Below are 23,255 nucleotides of genomic sequence, written 5' to 3'. Positions count from 1 at the left end.
TGGTTGCAGGTAACATGGACCAATGCTCTATCTTAAGAGCATGATCAAAAGAAAGGATCTCCTCCCTCAAAGGGATGCAAGAATGTTGATTTGTGGTAGCATCGGATGTGCTCTAGCCATGAAAATTGGTGGAAAGGTTAAAGCACATGAGATCTCCGAGACCCAGAAATAGTTTGGACAGATGTACACGGTTCGGGAGATATTAAAATAATTAATATTTTTAATGGAGTTCCTAAGTCTAAACTTAGGAAAGATAAAATATTAATGGGTATTAATATAAAGCTAGGTTAGAAGGTTCCAAAAGTCATGGATCAAGCCAAATCTAATCTTAGCCGCTGATTAGAGATTTAATCTTAGCCATTGAAGCACCAATGAGAAAAGTATAAGAAATGGTTTGAGGGTCAGTTGGAAGATACACCAGAGTGATCGATCATTCGATTTGCTAGAGCGGGGTTGCTAAGCAAAGTCGAATCAGTGATCAACAACGAGAGGCAGTGAGTACTAGGCAGAGAGGTAGAGACAGTGCTAAAAGACCAATGTAGAAGCAGAGAGTGAGAGGTAACAACCATAGTAGGCTAGGCAAAGCCCAATAGAGACAGCCTAGAGGCAAGAGGGGCTGCGTCATCCATGCACAGGCTGCAAGAGTGATGCAGAGGGTCCCAGAGGCTACGCAGTGCCTCAGAGGGTTGACGCACGTCGCAGAGAGGTTTGAGGCTGACGCAGAGGCTAGAAGGGCAAGCATAGAGCTTCAGAGATGTTGTAGAGGGTTTCGTGGGATAGGTTTTCTGAATACCTATTTCCGAATAGAGAGGTATTGCTACCGTGTATTTTTTTCTTTGTTGGGTGAGCCGGTTAGACACCCAGTTTTACTCACAGAAACACTGCATAATAATAAACCCTCAAAATCGCTGCACCAGTTTTCCCGCATTGGGTTTTTTCGGGGACATTTGTTCAAAAATAACGGTGTCACTTGTGTGTTTGTTTTCTTTCAGCTGATGATCTGTAGATGTTGTGACTGTATTGTGTTTATTTTGATATTTAAATATTTTAAATAACTTGTTCAAAATTTACAAGTAGAAGAAATGAACCAGCAAAATACAGATTAATTTTCTAGCGGATAGAATTAGAAAATTCAACATGGTATTAGAGCATGGTTGCAGATCACAGGAAAGCTGAAGGCATCAGCTGAGCAGAGCATTTGCAACAGATTCAGCTGTCCCGAGTGACAGAGCTAATCCTTGCAGAAAGCAACAGAGGAAGTGTTGACGTAGAGGGATTGCGTCATCATTCTGGGCCTGAGCAAGGACAACACAAAGGCGGAGGAGGGAAGATATAGGCTCACGCCGAGGCTAGGAGGGCTGACACAGTGGGTTGAGGGAGCTGTTTTGCCGGTGCCGGGATTGCGCAGAGCCAAGAGGCTCAATCCTGCAGTTGCTCGCGCGAAGGAAGCTGTGGGCAATTTGCGGGAGCGAAGCTGGTGGGGTACTGTGGTCAGAACAGTACCTAACAGGGCAAAACCAAGATAGAGGGAGTTGTTGCTGAGGCGGATTTCTAGCTAAGGAATCCGGATCAATATTGCAATTGCACAGACGATCGGAGAGGGGCAACTTGACAGTTGGCAGAAAGGATTTCTAGGAGGGAAATCGGGACTCAGAAGGAGTCCAGAAGAGAACTTCCAGACGGGAAGTAGAGAGACTCGGAGGAGTCGAGCCGAGAACTTCCAGACGGGAAGTAGAGAGACTCAGCAGGAGTCGAACCGAGAACTTCCAGGCAGGAAGTAAAGAGACTCGTAGGAGTCGACATAGAAGAGCAAGGAGATGGCTGTGAATGGGCTAAGGGATCATGATAGGCTGGACGAGCGTCCAACTTTGTGGTCTGGAAGGCCAGGATCTTGTCCATTCTAGACATACATCGCATCAAGGGCTTCACTTTGAGAGTAATGGCTATCCCAATTGACCTGGTAGCTAATGAAAGGTACGAGGAGGCAATGGCCAAGGCAAAATGCATCATCCTTGATGGGATCAAGGATCATGTGGTCCAACATCTTGCCGAGAAGGAGATGACAAAGGAAATGTGGAAATCTTGAAGAGGTTGTACCAGCATACTTTCGTGTAGAGGAAGATGCTACTTGAGAATTAGCTACGGTCATACCAGATGTAGAAGGGAGAGTCGATAGATCTCTTCCTCGGTAGGTTGAAGGAGATCCGGGACCAACTGACTTCCATAGGGGCCATGTCGAATCAGGAGTTGATGGTAAGAACTGCATTAAACGCAGTCTTTGAGGAGTGGGAGACATTTGTCCAGAGCATACTCGGCAGGGCGAATCTTCTAGATTGGGAAGAATTGTGGGCGGCTTTTTGTCAAGAAGAGATCAGACAGCTGACCAAGACGGGAAGTAGCAGCAAAGGAGTCTAGATCAAGAAGGAAGAGGAAGAGGATGCAACTCTGGCATCTACGGGAAAGCAGGAAAAGAGGAAGAAGAAGGACCTCTCCAAGGTCAAGTGTTTCCACTGTGGGGAACTGGGTCATTATGTGAACTAGTGTCCGAGGAAGAAGAACAAGGGAGAGGCGTCTGACTCTAAGGCAGCCAGCGAAGGCAGAGAAAGAAGTTGAGGATGATGATGATTGTGCCATGAGTGCTCATGTACCTCTAGAGAAGAGGTGGGGAGACATCGAACTGTAGTCAGGAGGACTACAGGCGATGAGGGGTAGGATCCTTGAGGTACCCAACCTCTTGGATTATACCTTTCTACGGGAGCCCTGAAGAGGAGTAGCAGGACTGGGGGATGTCGGTAGAGACAAATGCAGATGAAGCGACAGAGAGTGATACAGTGCAGGAGTCCCCGAGCAGCGCGAGGCTAGCAGGCTGCAATAGTGCGAGAGGCACGAGAGTGTTGCAACGGTGCAATATGGCATAGAGAGGTGTGCAACGATGCAGGATGGCATAGAGAGGTGTGCAACGGTGCAAAATGGAGGGAGTTGTTGCAGCAGTGCAAAGGTCAGTAGAGGGAGCACATGTTAGTGGTAGAAAGAGCTTAAACATCGGGAGTGTTTCTCACTTGACAAGGATGTCAGAAGTTGGGTGGATCAGTTACTTACTTCTCAGTAATTGAGTTGCAGTGCAATAGCACGATGCAACATGATGAGAGGGGGATGTAGTGCAGATGCAGTGTTGGGAGGATGGACCAACAACAGCACAGATGCAGAGGGAGATGCTGTACGGATGCAACAGTGGTAGTGGGAGGGACATGGGCAGCAGTACAGGATGCTGCATTGCAGAGGATGTTGGGCGGGGAGGCCTAGCATTAGCATAGGTACTGGTGCCAGATAATCAAAGTGATGCTCAGTGAGGAGTATTACTAGAGCACAGTCCTCTCTACGAGGGAGTGTTGATTTGTGGTAGCATTGGATGTGCTCTAGCCGTGAAAATTGGTGGAGAGGCTAAAGCACATGAGATCTCTGAGACCCAGAAATGGTTTGGACAGATTGTACATGGTTTGGGAGATATTAAAATAATTTATATTTTTAATGGAGTTCCTAAGTTTAAACTTAGGAAAGATAAAATATTAATGGGCATTAATATAAAACTGGGTTAGAAGGTTCCAAAAGTCATGGATCAAGCCAAATCTAATCTTAACCGTTGATTAGAGATTTAATCTCGGCTGTTGAAGGACCAACAAGAAAAGTATAAGAAAAGGCTTGAGGGTGAGTTGGAAGATACACTAGGGCGATCAGTCATTCGATTTGCTAGAGCAGGGTTGCTAAGCAAAGTCGAATCAGTGATCAGCAGCGAGGGGCAGTGAGTACTGGGCAGAGAGGTAGAGACAATGCCAAGAGACCAGCGCAGAAGCACAGAGCGAAAGCAGGCCACACAGAGCCCAGAAGAGACAGCGCAGAGGCCTGAGGGGTTACGTCATCCACGTAGAGGTTGCAGGAGTGACACAGAGGGTTGCAGAGGCTGTGTAGTGCCTCAGAGGGCTGACGCAGAGAGGTTTGAGGCTAACCCAGGGCAGCTGGAGGCTGATGCAGAGACCAGAAGGGCCAGTGTAGAGCTTCAAAGATGTTGGAGAGGGTTTCGTGGGACAGGTTTTCTGAATACTTGTTTTCGGATAGAGAGGTATTGCTGCCGTGTATTTTTTTTCTCTATCAGGTGAGCCGGTTAGGCACCCAGTTGTACTCATGGAAATACTGCATAATAATAAACCCTCAGAATAGCTACACCGGTTTTGCCGCATTGGGTTTTTCCAGGGACATTTGTCCAAAAATAATGCTGTCACTTGTGTGTTTGTTTTCTTTCAGGTGATGATCTGTAGATGTTGTGACTGTTCAAAATAACGTTCAAAATTTACAAGTAGAAGAAATAAACCAGCAAAATATAGATTAATTTTCTAACGGATAGAATTAGAAAATTCAACATGGTATCAGAGCATGGTTGCAGATCACGAGAAAGCTGAAGGCATCAATTGAGCAGAACATTTGCAGTAGATTCAGCTGTCCCGAGTGACAACGCTGATCCTTGCATAAAGCGACAGAGGAAGGGTTGACGCAGAGGGACTGCGTCATTAGTCTTGGCTTGAGAGGACAATGCAGAGGCTGAGGAGGGAAGATACAGGCTCATGCAGAGGCCACGAGGGCTGACGCAGTGGGTTGAGGGAGCTGTTTTGCTGGTGCCAGGATTGCGTAGAGCCAAGAGGCTCAACCCTTCAGTTGCTTGGGCGAAGGAAGCTGTGGGTAGTTTGCGGGAGCGAAGCTGGTGGGGTACTGTGGTCAGAACAATACTTAGCAGGGCAAAACAAGGTAGAGGGAGTTGTTGCCGAGGCAAATTTCTAGCCAAGGAATCTCGATCAATGTTGTAGTTGCACGGACGATCGGAGAGGGGCAACTTGACGGTTGACAGAAAGGATCTCCAGGAGGGAAATCGGGACTCAGAGGGAGTGTAGAAGAAAACTTCCAGATGGGAAGTAGAGAGACTCGGAGGAGTCAAACCGAGAACTTCCAGACGGGAAGGAGAGAGACTCAATAGGAGTCGAACCGAGAACTTCCACGCAAGAAATAAAGAGACTTGGAGGAGTCGACATAGAAGAGCAGAGAGATGGCCGTGAATGGGCTGAGGGATCATGATAGGCTGGGCGAGCATCCATCTTTGTGGTCTGGAAGGCCAGGATCCTGTCCATTCTACACAGACATCGCATCAAGGGCTTCGCCTTGAGAGTAATGGCTATCCCAGTTGACCCGGTAGCTAATGAAAGGTACGAGGAGGCAATGGCCAAGGCAAAATGCATCATCCTTGATGGGGTCAAGGATCATGTGGTCCAACATATTGCCGAGAAGGAGACGACAAAGGAAATGTGGGATACCTTGAAGACGTTGTACCAGCATACTTCCGTGTAGAGGAAGATGCTACTTGAGAATCAACTACGGTCATACCAGATGCAGAAGGGAGAGAAGATAGATCTCTTCCTTGGTCGGTTGAAGGAGATTCAAGACCAACTGACTTCCATAGGGGCCAAGCCGGATTAGGAGTTGATGGTAAGAACCGCACTAAACGCAGTCTCCAAGGAGTGGGAGACATTTGTCTAGAGCATACTTGACAGGGCAAATCTTCCAGATTAGGAAGAATTGCGGGCAGCTCTTCGTCAAGAAGAGATGACACGGCTGACCAAGACGGGAAGTAGCAACAAAGGAGTCCAGATCAAGAAGGAAGTGGAAGAGGATGCAACTCTGGAATCTGCGGGAAAGCAGGAGAAGAGGAAGAAGGACTTCTCCAAGGTCAAGTGCTTCCACTATGGGGAATTGGGTCATTATGCGAACTAGTGTCTGAGGAAGAAGAACAAGGGAGAGGCGTCTGACTCTAAGGCAGCGCCAGCAAAGGTGGAGAAAAAAGTCGAGGAGGATGACGATTGTGCCATGAGTGCTCATGTACCTCTAGAGAAGAGGTGGGGAGACATCGAGCTGTAGTCAGATGATGCTAAACCTGACAAGTAGACAAATTCATCTTCCAGTCTGGAAGACAATTCTGAGGCTTCCTGATTGCTGATTCTATCCATGACTTTTTGTGCTATTTCTCCTTTCCTTTTCAACGCTGATTTTGTTGCTGCAAAAAGCTGTGTCCTAGCTGGAAATCTGCTGTGCAAGGAAACTGCTGCAACTCCCTCTGCCTCTGGTAATATTCGATCTAGAAGATTTTATTCTCTGTCGACTCTCTGAGAGAAATATTTTTTTCTCAAAAACTGACCCTCCTGACCCTAAGGGACTGCGCTGCCTATAGAGGGTTTCAAATTGTTGCCTCTGCAGAGATTCAAAATTCTCTTTCCTTTTGCTACTGAGCTCTTCGGCTTACGATCTGTGCTCTGAAATACCATGTGAAAATTCTGAGGTCTGGAATCCTACTCCAGTAATTGATATTATCTCTTCCATTTGTTAAATTAAACAAATTATGTGCAGTTTCTTACGGAAAATATCGAAATAAATACACTGCAGCCTTCACAAATTAAATACTGAAGAAAAATAAATGCAAGGAAAATTAGAAAAATGCTAGCACACATAGAAGCATATTAACACAATTATTTTTGGACAATCGTCCCTTGAAAAATCCAGTGTGGGAAAATTGGTGTAGCAGATGAGGGTTTCTTTATTTTTCTCCAACAGTAATTCATGTACAAGATATCGAACAACAAAAAATAGAGAAAGAAACACTGAGAGAAATTTAGTATTAAATTTCTTACTCTCCACAACAATTCTCTGAATGACCCCTCTGCCCTTACGTTGGTCTCACTTTGTCATCCTTTGCACAGTGCCCTGATGAACTGCGTCCTATATCACGCTGACCCTTCCAGAATTTATCCTGCACTTTCAGACTACTGTTGATTCCCTCTCTCTCCCCCCTGCAACTCACCTTCTGGCTCTATCTTCTCTTGCTGAACTTCAGCCACTGAGAAAATCGATATGCCTCGGCAACTGAGTATTTGCCCTGGTGTGTTCTCCATCTACCCATCGACTTCTTATAATCTTCTGTTGGAGCACCAACGACCATGATTAAAGCATAATTGACGGCCAAGATTAATTCCCTGTCGATCCCTGTGAGTTTCTAGATGATTTTCACCACATCTCAATTAATACTAATTAATTAACCATATTCCCTAAGTTTAGAATTAGGAAATAATTAAAAAAATGGTTAATAACCTAATTGAGACACTTCTAGGTGGAATTTCTAGAAACGATTTCTAGGTTTTGGAGAACCCATTTATTCTAGCCTCTCCATAAAGTTTCATGGCTAGAACACATCTGATGCTACAAAAATTAGCAAAGGATGAGTTAGGGCATCCAAGATAAGAGTAGTCGTATAGCACCAATATTCTTTGAGGATTGGGAATCGAAGATAAGAATAGTTCTCGTGGAACACACCCAGAGAATCCGAGCGGGGTATTTTCCAAGAGAGAAAATGATGAGGGTGTCTATACATCATTTGTCTCGACAGCATTGTGCTCAGATATCGCGGCGAGATAGCGTTGCTATGTGACAATGCTTGTGGATACGATGCTAAACATATAGGTTACAAATCCGACTCTTCTTATGAGAAATGATTCAGATTGAGAATGAACAAGTACCATTATGAATACCTCCCTAGTTAAGAGGGAGTGTTGAAAAGTTTAATTAGGGTCTTCATAATGACATATGTAAATGTGATTTTATGTAATTGATGTAAAGAAAAGTAAAATTATTTTTGTATTGTCTCATGGGTTTCATGAGCAAGAAATTTTATTTTTAGTAATGCCTCCAATTGTGAGCCTTTAGGGTTGGTCATAAAGTCAAAGAGAGTCAATGTCATGTATGAAGGAACCTTCTTGGGCATGTTACATTTGTATATGAGTCAATGAAAGTGTCAAATAGCCCTCCAAGAAAAGCACAAGCATCCCCCTTTAGGTCGCTTCAAGAAAGAATAATAATACCTCTCCAAATGACATGTCGACTCAACTTGCTGTCAAGTCGGCTTATTGCCTTGGGAAACAACTATAAATAGGCCACTCGACCTCATTTCAGAGCAAGTAATTCGGTGATCATCTGTGGTTTGAAGAAGGCAGCCTATAACCAACGAGTAAAGGGAGAAGAAGATCGAATTATTTCAGGATTGTTTTGGGCTCTATTTTGTCACACATGCGAGATAAGGAAGCAACATCTATTGCAGATGTAATTGAGAGTATTGTTGGAGGATCAAAGGTTAGCAAAGTCACTTATATAAGTCATCAAGCCGAAATATGTGAGAGAGTCTCCCCTCTAAGTGAAGAGGAAACAAGGTGTAGAAGTTGATTATCATACTTCTCACATGGTGCAATTAGAGCTGAAATAAGGTACAGGTCTAAAGCAGAAGTAGGTCAACGTTGAAGGGTACTCAAGAGGGAAGACGAAGCAGGAGGTTGACAATCTTCAAGGATCTCCTCAAGGGAACTTGTGTCTTTGTCTTGGAGGGGCAATAGGTCAAGGGTCTTGGTCTTGGTATTCGTCAATTGGAATCTCTATAAGAAGAAGAACTTGTTCGGGTTTTCCTCTCAAGTGGGAGAGGTTTTGGCCCTGGCTGATAGCCTATATTTTATGTCTCTTATCTCTTTATGGTTTATGCATTGGTAGCTGTTTGATGAAGAAGAACACTAAAAGAAGATCCTAATCTAAAGAAGTAAAAATAATTCATAAGCAATTACTAATAGAAGAGAAATCACTTAATTGTTGTGCCCTAGATTTCTCAATAGCATGGAAATCATATTTTCCCACCTCCCACCTACTTCATCCTTCTTATGATTGTGTCAACATTCTCTTTGGGATTTGCTACATAAGTAATCATCTTGGTAGGCATATGTATATTGATATGGTGATATGTTGGTTGCATTGGCTTTATGATTTCACTTAGTATTATCATTGTGCTATATGCATGTTAGGCTAGGATGCATTGCATGTTGACTTTCTCAATAGAACTAACATCATATAATATTTTCATGATAGATTAATTGCATTTAGATTAAACTTACATTTTACATTCTTGTTGATTTTTACGGCCTAATACCAAGCATGTGTGATCATAAGACACCGCGAAAACATGTTCACCCGTGTTCTTGGTTTTTGATATGTGCAAGTAACAAGTCTATGGTATCAAGAGATTAGTGGTGTCCTCATGAATTCTTGTTCGAGTAACTTCACACGCTTTCATGAGAGATCATGTCCCAGTTGGAGCCAAATGTTACCCACCAACTGTGGGTAGTGTATATAGGAGAAACTTTTTCCCCTAAATGGTCCTTAGCCGAAAGCCAACAGCCCCTTGCAGCGACCAAATAGCTCATTGTGCCATTGTCTTCGCCACCTCAGCCAACCATGTGGTCCCTCAACCACATGTCATGATTATATGTTTTGAGGTGGGCCTCCTGATCCCAAAGGTATGACTATTCATTGGTATGATTGAGTAATTTTCCTTACTTGTCATGGGCACTTTTGGGCATGGATTGGTGGGGGGATTCAGCGGAAAGAGTGGGTTAGGTCTGTATTCTTGTCTCCACTGTCCGATTTCGTGGTTACCCTTGTATCCTAGTCCCATGCAATATTCTTACTGGCCATTAGATTTAGAGTTGGCACTGCATGGAAAATCCTGATTTTGGTTGCATGGTCCCGCTTTCTGACACCATATACAACACCCCCTTCCACTCATTTAAGCTCCATTCATCTCTTTTACCATCCGGGTCCACATGTGTCCACTAGGTCCATATAGGGCTAGCCACCCCCTCCTCTTGTCCACATCTTAGGTCGAGCTTGGAACGATGCCCTAGAGGTTGATGCGACTAAAAAGGAAAGGAAAAACATAATTTGGCTACTCTCAATAGGAAATGTACCACAAAATGCAAAAAGATGGTCGGGATCACAAATTTAGCATGTGGGCAAAATCCAAACATGAGCTCCACCCCTTATCTTGGCCATCAACCTAGTTCCTATGGCCTCTAGATGAGCCCCCCCCATCATTAAGGAACCCATGATTGTCCCAACCCCTTGTGGGCGATGAACTGCCCCACTTTAAGGGTGTATCCATTGCTACATATTACACATCATTCTCTAATCCCCTAGAGCCCTGAGTAGTTATGAAGAAAAATCAATCAAAGGCAAAAGGCATATGAAGAAGGGTGGAAAAACAATGGTCGGGGTAACTCATGTACCACGATTTGCTCCTTCCTACACTCGTGTACCCAGGTGTGGGCTTCCCTTATTATAGCTACCCTTGTGCCATGACATGTGGTATGGATGATCCCCCTGATCCCCACTTCATTCCATTGCTATATCATGTGGCACCTATCACTTGAGGGATGTACCATGGAGATTTCACCCCCTTTAAAGGTTGAAACCACTTAATAGGGTCCTTGATTAACCTCGTTATTGAGCTTGGAGACACTTGTACATGCCAAAGCCCAGTATGGAAAGGCATGCCACCATGAAGTGCCCCATTGGTTCCATGACTTGTAAGCTCTTTTACTTGATTACTCTAATGATTTGTTGTATTGGAGGGGAAGGGGACGCATTGGATCTTATGCAGGATTGCAGGTGGGTTTCCATTTGGGGCTTGGTCTCCCTATACGAGGTCCTAGCCCTACAGAGGGCCACATTGACACTTGTACAGTGAGCACTAAGAGCCATGGGCCTCCACCATAGCAGAGAGTACTTCATGGATCTCTAGCACCACTCATTGATTGCTCGTGCTCGACCTTTTGGATGAGGATTATGCACTTGGTTCACCATGCCTAGCCGACCCCATAGTTGCACCATGTTGTCGCACAAAGTTTCTAGGCACTGCGACAACGCTTAGAGTAAGGGCTGTTACTCTAATCCTTGCTCCGTTTAGACTCTCTCCTAGACAAGTCAAGGGGGGTAGTCCCTAAGGTGAAGGAATGAGAATAGCTTGTGAAATATAGGCTCTAGGAGACTTAAAGATGGACAACTTGACGAATGTAAATGAGTATTGATTAAGTCAGATAGGTAGATTAAGATAAGACACAATCACAAGATATAAATGATTATAGGCCAATGCCTTATATTTGATTAACCATAGATTATGTAAGAAAACAAGTTATCCAGAACAATTTTCCAATATGTGACGAATAGTGACAATTATGAATGATCAATATAAATGCCAAAAACTGCAATATGCAAGAGATTCCAGATTTAAAATAATTTTCATTAATTGCCTAGGTCTAGAATTTAATTAACTTTCTCCTATAGCCAATATAAATTTTAAAACATTTATCACACGTTGACCATAGAAAAATCATGAAAATTGCATTTAATCACCAAAGACACCAAAGAACTTTAAATTAACATTTTAATTATTCCTTAGGCAATTGCTTTAATGGTAACTGAAGAAATCAAAATCTTTCTTTTAATGTGACAGAAGTAAAACGAATCAAAGGATTAATAAATTAAAATTTTAATGGGCTATAGGCTACATTAAAATATTTAATGTCGAAGTGCAAATCCCTTTTTAGTTTAATTCCTTAACCATTCCAAAGTCACCAAAAAAAAAAATTAGATTTTTAAAATGTTTGAGACTTTTAAGTTTTTAGAAATTTTTAATATTTTTAGATTTTTAATTTTTAGGATTTTTTTTAGATTTTAGAAATTTTTAGGATTTTTTTTAGATTCTAGAAATTTTTAAATTTTTAGATATTTAATTTTTAGAATTTTTTAAATGAAAACAAAAAATAAAAAAATTGAAATCATAAATAAAAAATAAAAAAGTGAAAAAATAAAATAAAATCAAAAAGAGAAAAAAAAAGTCGAAAGTTGAAACAAAAGATCGAAGCCAAGAAATGAATCTAACTAAAGCTCAAGAAAGAAATCGGATATATATATATATATATATATATAATGCACTAACCTAAACCCTAACTGAAATATAAAAGTGAAAGAAAAGGACTAACCAAAGTTATAAACTAAATAAAAGTAAGACCTAAACGCTTAGGAAGAAAAAGACGAAAGTTTTTTTGTTTTGGTTTATTGACTGTAGGTAGGCATTGACAGCAGGAGAGCAGTGCAATGAGAAAGGAGTGCAATGGATGCACTTTGCAGGTTTGAAACCATGGGATGACAACGAAGGAAATGTTTGAACACTGCAAGCAAAATGCGTGGAGCGAGGAGCTGTTGTAGGTAGGCGGCTGAGTATGGAGCCGGGAAGGATACACAGAGGAGCAACGATGATGTAAGGTTGGCGTAGGGAGATGGTATGGTTCGATGGTGGAAAAGGCAGCGATGGGAGAGATTTTGCACCCTGATGGAGAGGGACGACAGTGGGGAAGAGAGCCACGGGGGGCATTGAGGATGGTTCGATGGCAGCAGAAAAAGGAAAGCCACAATAACAGTGAGGGCTGCGGATTTGCAGGTAGAAAATGGAAATCACAGGGAAGAGGGGAGGCTGCGGAGATGGTTGGAACAACAAAGAGTATGCTGGAGGAAGAAAGGAATGGCAACATGCTTCTTTTTTGTAGGGTTGAGAAGGGGTTTGCAGATTGGACATGCAGATCTGAGGGCAGAAATGGAAGGACGCAGAGATGAGGAGAAACACAGCAGAAAACGGTAGCCGAAGAACCCAAAAAATTTCCAAAAAACCTTGATTAAAATATTATACTTATGCTTCAGATTTACCAGTGAAACCCTTAAAAAATTAAATTATTTCCATATTTAAAAAATGTAAAAACCCCTTGATTGCAAAAATTTGGATAGAATCCCTGCAAAAATGATGTTGATGAACTCCAGAAATCCAGATCTTACCCTCCAGGGCTTAGGTTTGAACTCTATACGATTTTCTTCTTCAGATCTGTAGCTGCGAGACAACAAGAAACACCCAAACGATATATACAATGATAAATTAAAACCCAGAAAAAACTCAAGTCAGAAAACCAAAAATAATTTACAGATCTATGTACATGAATGGCAGATCTATCGGATTTGAGGAGTGTGAGTCCAACTCCGCTCCCGGATCTGATAATCTAAGGCTCTCAACAGCGAGATTTATCGATTTTGCACATAAAAAAATAAATTTTTAAATTTTAAAGGAGGTGCTTAGCCCAAAACCCTTCATGCATCACCAATAAAAAATCTTATGATAAGTCTGGGATCAAGTTAAGCTGGGCTCTTCAGAAAACATGGATTGGGAGTTGGTTGGTCCAATTGTAAACTTCCCAAAATGCCTGATGATCTAAAAATCAAGACTTTCTTGCAAAACTCAATTCAGCCATTAAAATAGAGCGAGAAAATGATAATAAAATTCAGATAAATAGAGATACCTTATATTACATTCAAAATTTAGATTATCACTTAAACCCCAGCGTTTGAGCAAGATACCTGTACTCAAATCACTCTTCAGAAGCTATCATCAATGGCTAAATAGAAATTTACGCATTAAAAACGACACATCTTACAATATTTCCATGAAGAGTAACACTGACAAAGATTAACCCCAAAGTCTTTCTTTATTATTCAAAAAATATTACACGAGAGCTTTTTCCTTAGCACACGACTAAAATGTCGGATGAATGGACTGACAAATGACTTCCTATTTAAAGAAAAATCCTCTAATGTCTAGTTCGAGTGATCATTGTCAAAGCAATCTCAACCGTTGATGAGGATTAAAATTTCTTTTAATCTCATCCGTCGAAATTTTAAATTCTTGAGGAAATTCGAATGTTTCAATTAAATGCATTTTAATTAACTTAAAAATAAAAGTTTTGAGTTAATTTCCTCAAAAATTTGACTGACTTAACCCCCAGGGACCAAAGGCTTAAAATTTAGCAAAATAATTAATTTACCTTAGTCCTGGGACCTTTTAAAATTTGATGTTTAAGGACCGACGAATTTTGCCTTAGGATAATTTAAATTTACCTAGGACCTAGAATTAATTAAATTTATGGCTTAGGATTTTAATTAATATTTTGGCCAAAAAATTTAATTAATTAACCTATAAGGAGATAAATTATTTTTCCAACTGTTAAGACACTTTACATTCATAATTTTCATATCTTTTACATCATAAGGGGGAAAACCCATCTGTAACAGACTCTCACATACTACCCATTTTTGCGACACAAATATAATCTATCAGACCAAACAATTTGTAATAAAATAACCTAACCAAATAGTTAGGATTATTCCCAAATCACTTTTACATAGACTCGATCTAGAACACTAGGACTTGCCTAAGATCTTAGTGACAAAAATCATTTCGGCTTTTGGGTAAGGCTGAAGGAAAACTCTGTTGACCATCTGAGAATGGATCGGTGAGACAAAAACCTCCCGAAATGTAGATCATCATCAGAAAAGTTGGTTTACCTAGGCAATTACATACACGACACAAATCTGCTGAGACTATTTACATCATATACATGCAGAATGGGTTTACATTATAACATCTTGGTCGAGTTGATGATGATAGCTAAACGGCACAGACACATCGATTAGGCGCTATCCCTTTTGCGAAAAAGGGGGGGTACTGCTATGGGTCGTTGACACGTAGTGGTCAACACACCATACACTTGGTAGATGGGTGAGGGTCTAGAGGATGTCTCCCACTACAGAGGGAGGGCTTATGTCATTACTCCAACCCTGATAGATGGTCTACGTGCATATTCGATCCATTTGGAGACCCATGAGGACGTCCTTGTGCCCTCACTCCCACTTGGGATTACCACAGGTTTTTATTTGGAAAACAGGGGTCCAACCCCTTGTCCACTATGTTTGGAGTCCATTTCTACATCATGGCACCCCTTGGACTTCATTAGGCCTCCTCAAAGGCCCAACGACCCACTTTGTTGATCATTCGACCCTCTTGAGAGGCTTATCTTTACATAATTGAGCTACTTGGTGGGCTTGTCACCAAAGTATTGTTATTGTGCACATTATTTTATTTTAGGGACTCAGTTAGGCCAATTTAACTAAATCAAATTCATTAGAGAGTGTATAAATACAAGTGAGATGATTCATTTTCATCATCATCACTTGGATTGGATTTTTATCTTTTGTGAGATTTTTGCTATCCCTTTTGGAGGAGGATTTTGGATGTAATGGATGAATTTTGATGTACTAATATCTCTCTCTTTTCTTCGAGCTTCATCATTGGCATAATTTGGTGATTGGATATAATCTTTACACATGTAAGTAATCTTTTCATGTCTATTCTTGTTATTTGCTTTAATACATTGATGTTGCTGGGATTTTTTCTATACTAGATCTGAAATTTACTGCTTTTCTTATGCAAAATTGTGGAAATTTAGTCTTTTGTAGGGTTGCATCATCTCATATATCATGTGTGAAAGGGTGAATGCTCCTAGAGATTGTTTCTGTTGAACACATCTTGATAAGTCATTGATTATTGCAAATTAATGTATAGATTCTTCTAGCAGTTGCTCTCATGCCCTAATTGCCATGTGATGTTGTCTAGGAGGCTCCTTGATTGGGTGTAGTTCCTCTAAATCACAAATATCATCTTGACTCTGTCTTCCCCAAAGGATAAGTCACTGATCCTTCCATAGGTGATCATTTTCTAAGAGAATTCATCCCACCTTTTCCCTTCTTCTAGGCCTAACCTCCGTAGGTCACCTAGGGCATCACTTTTCTCACGATTTTTCCATCAAAAGAATTCGATCTCTTGCCCATAATTGCGTTGGGGTGTCCTCTAGAGGCCCTTAAAATTTCACAAAATTACGACGATGATTTCTTGAGATATATCAAGCCCTAGCTCAAAGATCGATTCTTGCCCTTGGTTTCCCATTGGCCAGTGACCTAATTAGGATCATAGCATTAAATCATCAAAAGAAGATTCTTTCTTTGGTTGTCTTCCCTTCCCTAATTAGGTCAAGTACATCCTTAGTTGATCAACTCCATATCCTTGACCTAATTTTGGGTCCACTTGGCCCTTTGTGGTCCCACAACTTGTTGACTCCAATTCCACAAAGATCACTTAGAAGCCAAGCATTCATAGGGCCTTTTGAGTCTAGGGGCTTCCTTGATAAGATATACTCTCAAACCCTAACCTCAAAGGCCCTCTTAGCCCTTCCTAGAGAGCCTATCACCTTGCTTCCCGAGCAAGCAAACCATACAATTGAGTCTCTCTTGTGAATAGGCCTTAGGAATCACTCTTTATCCTTTCATTGACCTACTCATCTAGTGATTCCCTTTATACCGGGTCTCCTCCCATCGGTGAAAGTCCGTAAAGAGCAGGGAGCCTTAGTTGAGGTTATAGTGGGCTATCGCTCCATTGTTGCACCTGACCTAGTAGATGCCCTTTAGGATCGCCCCCTAGGACCCCTGCTTGTTTGAGCAGTAACAGTGCTCAAGGCTTGAATTGAGGCAGCTGCTAGGATTTGGGGCTATTTGACCCTAGCTGCAGGCCTTGGAGGGGGTGTAAGATTATCACATTTCATTTTCATGACAGTTTAACCTCTTTACAGGCCTAAACATATTTATTTCAAGGGTTTTTGCAGTAACTTTTCTTGAGAAATTCCTTTCACGAAGTTTTGACCCTCATAAAATTCATTTGAAAACTAGCATTGATTGCTTTGCAGATCTATATAGCATTTCTAGGCTAATCCTTTTGAGTGCAGGTGTAATGTAGCTCATCTGGAAGTGTTTACAGTTCAACCATTGAGATTAGGGCCTGTACTTTGTTCTTCTAATCATCAAGACTAGGCCACAGATCTTCAAGCCCAATCTGGCCTAGCCACAAGGAATTCAAGGCCCATCCCTGTCTCTCAATTTGATTTTGACTGACTAATTGTGTTTGCAGGGATAGCATTCTCTTTGAAGTGTCAAATCCAAGGCCAAAATTAATCATCTATCCTTTATCTTACCTTGACAACAGACCACGCTTATTTTGGACTTAGTTGTGTATGTTTTTGGGCTAACACAATTGTGTGCAGACCTAACAAATTGGTTGCAGGCCGATATCTCCTGCTACAGGCCTAGCGTTCAAAGAGGTTCAGCAGCATTGGTTGTTAAAGGTCCAGGAAGGGGTCTCACTCATTTCAAGGGGTAGATAAGGTGTTAAGGCATGATTGCAGCCCTTAAAACTAGCAGGAGACACCTCTGTCGTGAAGATTTTTGCCTGTGATCTGAAGTATATCACCGTGGTAATACATTGGCATTCCTCAAGTGTGGCATAGTGTTTCTAGCTATTGTCCTTTGCATCTTTGGCGATTGATCTTAGCTTAAAGTAAACTGATACATATATTGGCAAGTAGGCTCCAGTGGACTGGCATCTCCTAAGAGTGGTATCTTCAAGGACTGATGCAACTATTTAAAGGAGTATACTTGTCTTGTGTTTCTCTCTATCATGTTCATTTAAGGAATGACCTACTTCTCTTGTATGCTAATCTGTGTTTCCTTGCAGGCCTAGCAAATCATATCTGAGACTAACAATTGTGATTGCAGGAGCAGTGTTGCCTTGTAGAGAGGTTACATTGCTTGTTTGAAGGAAAAGCATTGTTATTTGAGCCCTTGACTTGATATTCCAGTCTTTGGAGGAAGGCTGCAAGGCGTTGTAGCATTTCTCCTCTCCCAGCTGTGACTTATTTCAGACTGTCATAACACATCAGATCTGAAGCATTACAGCACAGAGCCTAATCACTAAAAATATCAACAATAATAAATGATCTGAAAATCACTCTTGAGTGACCTCAGTTAAGTTACTAATGAATGAAGGTATTAGAGACTCATGTGCTGGTGTGTGTCTGTCATTTTAGGCAACGGATCGATCAGATTGCAAAATACACAGACACTGGAAAACGGAAAACAGTAAGAGAAACACAGTAAGCAAATACAAGAACAAAACAATTAATAAGGAGTTCACCCTATTCTCCAGGGCTACATTTCCGGTCCAGCTTTCAGTGGTGGCCTTTGTTTATTGTGTCTTTAAAGCAGAGAATTACATTGAGGAGCTCAATTTGAGTCTCCTAAAACAGAATTGCTTGGCAGGGTGGTTCTTGGATTCCCCAAGCCACTAGAGTGCACAAACTCTTTTCCTCTCCAAGTCTTGACCTCTCTGGTCTTTAATGGGAGGAGCCCAATGTGGGACTCAATTCCCGACAGATCCTCTCAGGGATTGCTTGTACCTCTCAAGCTTTCTTTCTGCTCGATGCTGCCTTATGCTGTAGGTCAGCTTGACCCTCTGTTTTTTTGCTTTTTTTTGCTTCACAGTCTCTTCTTCACTTTCGCTCTCTCTGTCTTTGTCCTTTTCTCTGTGTCTTCTGTTCTATGTTTGTTCATGGCTTAAAGCCAATTTGTCCCTGACTGCTCGCTTCCTCTTCCGCCCACGTCGGATTGCCTGCTGCTGCTCGCTTGGAGTTCCTTGTCTCTGCGTCATCGTCAATGGCTCACAGGGAGTGGCCACTTGTCCTCTTGTGAATTGCGCTAGCTCTTCCTCGTCGGTTCAGTTTTCCAGTTACGCTGTGGAATGACTCATCCGCCATCTCAGCGTCAAATCGGACTTCAAAATTCTTTATGTTGCGGCTTAATCCCCTATCAAATCCGATTCCTCCATCGGGCGCGATCTCCGCCGTTAGATCTGGAGCCCCGAGATCCTACGACATTCGCTCATTTCGCGCAGTTGACTTGCTCGACTGTTAGCACGTGATGAGTGGTGGTTTTCTCTCTCATCCGCCTACCACGTGTCGGGCGCTGAATGGAATCGCTCGCTTTTCTCCAAATCTGCTTACCGCCCAAGGATGCCCCCGATATATTGCCAGTTTTGGAGTGCGGGACCCGCCTTTCGCCTTAGCGCTTTCCCCACGGTTTCCCGGCTTCCATGCGACCAAGCGCTTTGGGGATTTTTCCTTCTCAAGGGGTTTTGCGCTAATCGAGCATCAGAAACGGCCTCCTTTTCCCGATCCGGGCTTCCCAAATGCCAGTTTTGCCTCTTGCGCGGACTCCATGGGCCTTGGTCAGCGCGCTTTGACCGAGGTCCTCGTCGTTCCTTGCTGGCTGCAAACTGCCACTGTCAAAGGTCTTCCTGATCACTCTTTGTTCACAAATTCGAAGTCTGTCCTGTTTTGATATAGTCATGGCATCTTGATTATTTTTCATGGATCCAATTCGGATCAATAAAGCCTAAAAACAGTCTACTCTAACTCAAATTTATTGGAAAACCAACTATAGGTGTTTGGCTCTTATCTCATGCAATTTTGGCAGCTAATCTTGCTCTTCTAATGACTGATATCATTACTGCAGTGGGCTGATCTGATTTTACAGTGGCATCTTTGAAGTTCGGTTCATTGCTTCCAACACTAAAATTGTATTGGCTATTATTTTTCACTCTGTGGTATTCTGGAGGTCTGGTGCATCTTTTGCTGTAGTTACTTGTGCATCTATCTCTGTTGGCAATTCCATGATTACTTATGCTTGCATGCTTTCAAGTTTCACTTGCTTTTAGTTGACATATCACAGGTGAAGAATATCCTAACAAGCATATAATCAAAAGCATCTGCCATTTCTGTTTCAGTGAGCAATCTCATTGGCTTTTGGTTATTCATCACTTAGTTATAAGCATTTTAATTTTAGTTCCATTGTTGTCACTGACTCACTGAGCGATCCTAAGGTGCCTTGAAGTGAATATTCTATAGCCTTTATTAATGTCTCTAAATTGAAGGATTTTTGGCACCTTGAAGCAATCATACCTTGTTGACATTTGCACCATCATAGTATGGGTTGCATCCCCATTGTCTCATCTATCGTGCCATTGATTTATGAGCACTTCAAATTTCTTACTTTCAAAGTTACATGCTGCCTGTACTTGTCACTTATTCTTATCTTACAGCGTTGCTATTTTTTTAAAGTGGAAGTACTTTGCTCTATTATTCTTGCAAACCATCATTTTCCTCATATATCAATCTCATCCCTTGTACTAACTTCCTTCTTGCAGCTTTGTGTTTCTATAACTCGCAATTTCTAATTTATGCAAGTATCTTAGTTTTGGGCATTAAGGCACTGGTCTTTAAATACAATGTTTCATTAGGTGTCTTCATTATCTAATCAAACTCATTTTCCTCTAACAATATCACTTGCTAATCCCAATCAGGTTATATCAATAACAATTGCCTTGCCTCTAATCTCCTAGAACTTGTTGTTCCAACAAGTTTCCCCATTTATCCATCTTTAGGGACTACCCCCCTTAGCTTGTTTAGGAGAAAGCTAGAACGGAGTGAGTAGGGATCAGAGTGACAGCCCCTACTCTGAGTGTTGTCACATTCGGTGTACAATCTGAGTGACAACAAGTCTCTTTGCCTTTCTTTAAATCACCTATGATCTGAGTTTTGTTTCTTTGCTATAATGTGCTGAATCCTGAGGTTTGGTGACTGAGTTATGTACAAAGAAATAGCATATTGTTTGAGAAATGCATTTGCTTCAAGGAAAAGCTAGATTTAAGAATATATCTTATAATCTTTCTTGGATTGAAAAGTTTGGGATATAAACCAAGCTTTGTTTCAAATATTTTGTATTATGTCCTGTCATGAGTGATCAGACAGGTTTCAATATTACTAGTCCTGACTAAAACATTTTGCTACAGTCTTAAGAGACAAAAGATACGTTTCAAGTCAATTCCTAACCTTTTAAATTTGGTCCTCTGTACCTTCTTGTGGCAATGATAAGTTTTCACAATTGATATGGTGTAAATCAGGAATCCGAAACCTATTTATTCTTTTGAGGCTAAGATTAGAATGACTGTCTAGTTTTCATGTATCAAAGTTCAATGAAAATTGTAGTTTTTGAGTATGTGTTGATTCGTGACAAGTAAATATAGACTGAATAGCTTCATATATTAGAAGAGTTGTACAAATTCATTTGTTTACATTTTTTTCAGGTAGTTTGATGACTTCTTCTGCTGAAAGAAAACTTTATCTGGAATCCATCAGAGTGTACCCAATAAAATCTTGTGCTGGTTTCAGTGTGGAGTGCTGGCCACTTAGTGACACTGGTTTGTTCTATACACTGACTTGTTTCAATTCTTAAATGGGTTTTAAGGAAGTTGCATGACTGAATGCATAAATATAAGATACCCTCCATTTCAGGTTTTTAAAGTATAAACCCATCTTATATTTCACATTCACTTCAGTTGTTCTATTGTTAAAGAGAAAACTAGAAAGTTGAAAGGACTAGAACTTAATATATATTAGATAATTTCCAAGACTACTAAGCTTAGGATTTGTAATGAACAACAGCTCATATATTAGAAGATATCCAACATAAGAAGGATAACGTTGAAGATTCCATATAGGATATAAATATAAATATAATCAATATTGAATGAATGATTGATAGATATGATGAAGCCTTTGACAATATACTTATTAAAGCATTGAGTAGTCATGAAGGTGAAGGGTTGTGCAACTTAGTTTATTATTATTATATCTGTTTTATATTCATTACAATAATTTTATTAGGAAAACTAAGTCAATAAACTTGAATTGTGTAGGTCATGGACAAATAGCAATGCAATGTGCGTCCCACATGCATAATAAATGCAGATTGCAGGGCAATTAACTGTGATTTATAGATCATTTAAACTGTATTGTAGGTCCTTACTTGCCATAAAGCATGATATCACATTCATAACTATGTTGAACTTAAGGTTCTGCAATCAGTAAACACAAGTGCCATATTGCATTATTGTGACAACCAATATGGCTCATCAATTAGGCAACCTATTATCCTGCCTATTGGCAGGGGTAGATATACATTTCAGTGCAGCATGCATCACAATTGTAAGCCCAAGGTCACAAGTCAAAAACCATGTTAAAACCATGTGAGGCCCTATATTAGGCATCCTAGACCCGTGTCTTTGTCATTGAGTTTGTATTTAGTTGTTTGGTTGGACCATGCTGTGCCCCTTGAAGTCTCACTTAAGGTCTCTTTCGTCCCTAACTGGAGGTGATCATTGGTATATGGGCCAATCCAACCCGCATCAAGGTTCACCTATGTCATACTACACATTTAGAGTCTATCGAGTCTATATGCAACTTTTCCCTTGGTGCAGTATTCCTCATGACAATTTGTAGAGCATATTAGTCTCTTTGGACAACATTCATGTTTCCCAATGCAATGTTGTCTTGGTGGTCAAAAAGTCAACCTAATATCAGATTGTAGAGAATTTTACAAGAATTTTGTACAACAACTGAAACTAGATTTAATGTTTAAATAATAAAAAAGACGGCTAGTGGTGGTCGATAGCGTAGCCGCCAACCAAATCACCAAGCTGTCAAAGCCACAGATTAAACACCAAGGGATTGGGGCTGTGGTGGCTGACAGAATAGCCACCACCAAGCCACAAATCAGAGCTTTCGCAAGAGAATCATTGAACAACCACAGTGCAAGTTGTGACAGATCATGCTAGGGTTGCGTGGAGGGTAGCCAAGCCTAAAAAGGACAACTCGGAGGTAATGTGGGCGGTGATGGAGCTGGAAGTGGTTGATGTGGGTTATAGTTAGATGGAATCAAGTACGGGGCTAGTGGAGATCATAGACGAGAAAACAAGGCAACATGAACACAACAAGAAATGATGTTGTACAACTGGACGAGGGACAAAATGCATGTGTTGAGGAACAAGGCCCTAATGGAGATTAGGAGGGCGACAATGTGGAGCAAACAAGTCAGGGAAGCATCAAGTTTTTAGGTTGTGTGCACGATCCGACAAAGTTTGCAGGCAGAGAAAAGAACTTGTAGAAACTAGGAATGTGCAGGTAAATGTGTCAGGCAGTAGGATGAGATGGTTGGGAGTTGAGGAACTAACAGAGACCATGAGTGCAGGGTTGCAGGATAGGCACGAGACATAGAGTACCGAGGAGACGGGTTGCATGTGGTGTAGCCATTGGTCGAATAAGAAAGTGGAGATCGCAAGGAGTCATCCAAGATGAGATGTAGCAGGTGGAGAAGCTGGCAGTGACTACAAGCACAACCAGTCACACAAGTCAAGCAGACTAGTTGAGGTAGCCAAGTAGTAGGCTAAATGTATGGTTGGGGCTCTTAAGAGTGTGATCAGGATCTAGAGTGATTGGTGGAGGTAAGCCCTTTGAGGGAGAGAGGGAGACCTTACTAGTCAAAGTGTGATAGCCAAAACCATTTCAATTGATTTTCCGATTTGTAGATGGCAGCAACCAGTCTAAGGTTCATTGACAATTTGGAGGGTGCTTATAATTTTAGTTCATGGAAGTAGAGTATAGCATCGATTTTCATCGAGAACAACCTATGGA

General features: G+C 41.4%; 1 protein-coding gene across 4 annotated transcripts in view; it reads left to right on the top strand.

The window, feature by feature from the left end:
- Positions 1 to 23,255, top strand: part of ABA3 (molybdenum cofactor sulfurase (LOS5) (ABA3)) — a 425,672-nt gene that overhangs the window by 261,654 nt on the left and 140,763 nt on the right. For all 4 annotated transcript variants that reach the window (XM_089377211.1, XM_089377210.1, XM_089377209.1 and 1 more), the window contains one exon: positions 20,870 to 20,983. In XM_089377211.1, coding sequence (XP_089233337.1) covers positions 20,870 to 20,983 — 114 coding nt within the window. The remainder of the gene's footprint in view (positions 1 to 20,869; positions 20,984 to 23,255) is intronic.

Source organism: Pinus tabuliformis, chromosome J, assembly GCF_031772625.1.
Source record: "Pinus tabuliformis cultivar Carrire ecotype Pingquan chromosome J, CPIR1, whole genome shotgun sequence".
NCBI classification, from domain to species: Eukaryota; Viridiplantae; Streptophyta; class Pinopsida; order Pinales; family Pinaceae; genus Pinus; species Pinus tabuliformis.
Note: the sequence above shows the minus strand (reverse complement) of the source record. Positions and strands in the feature narration are given on the sequence as shown.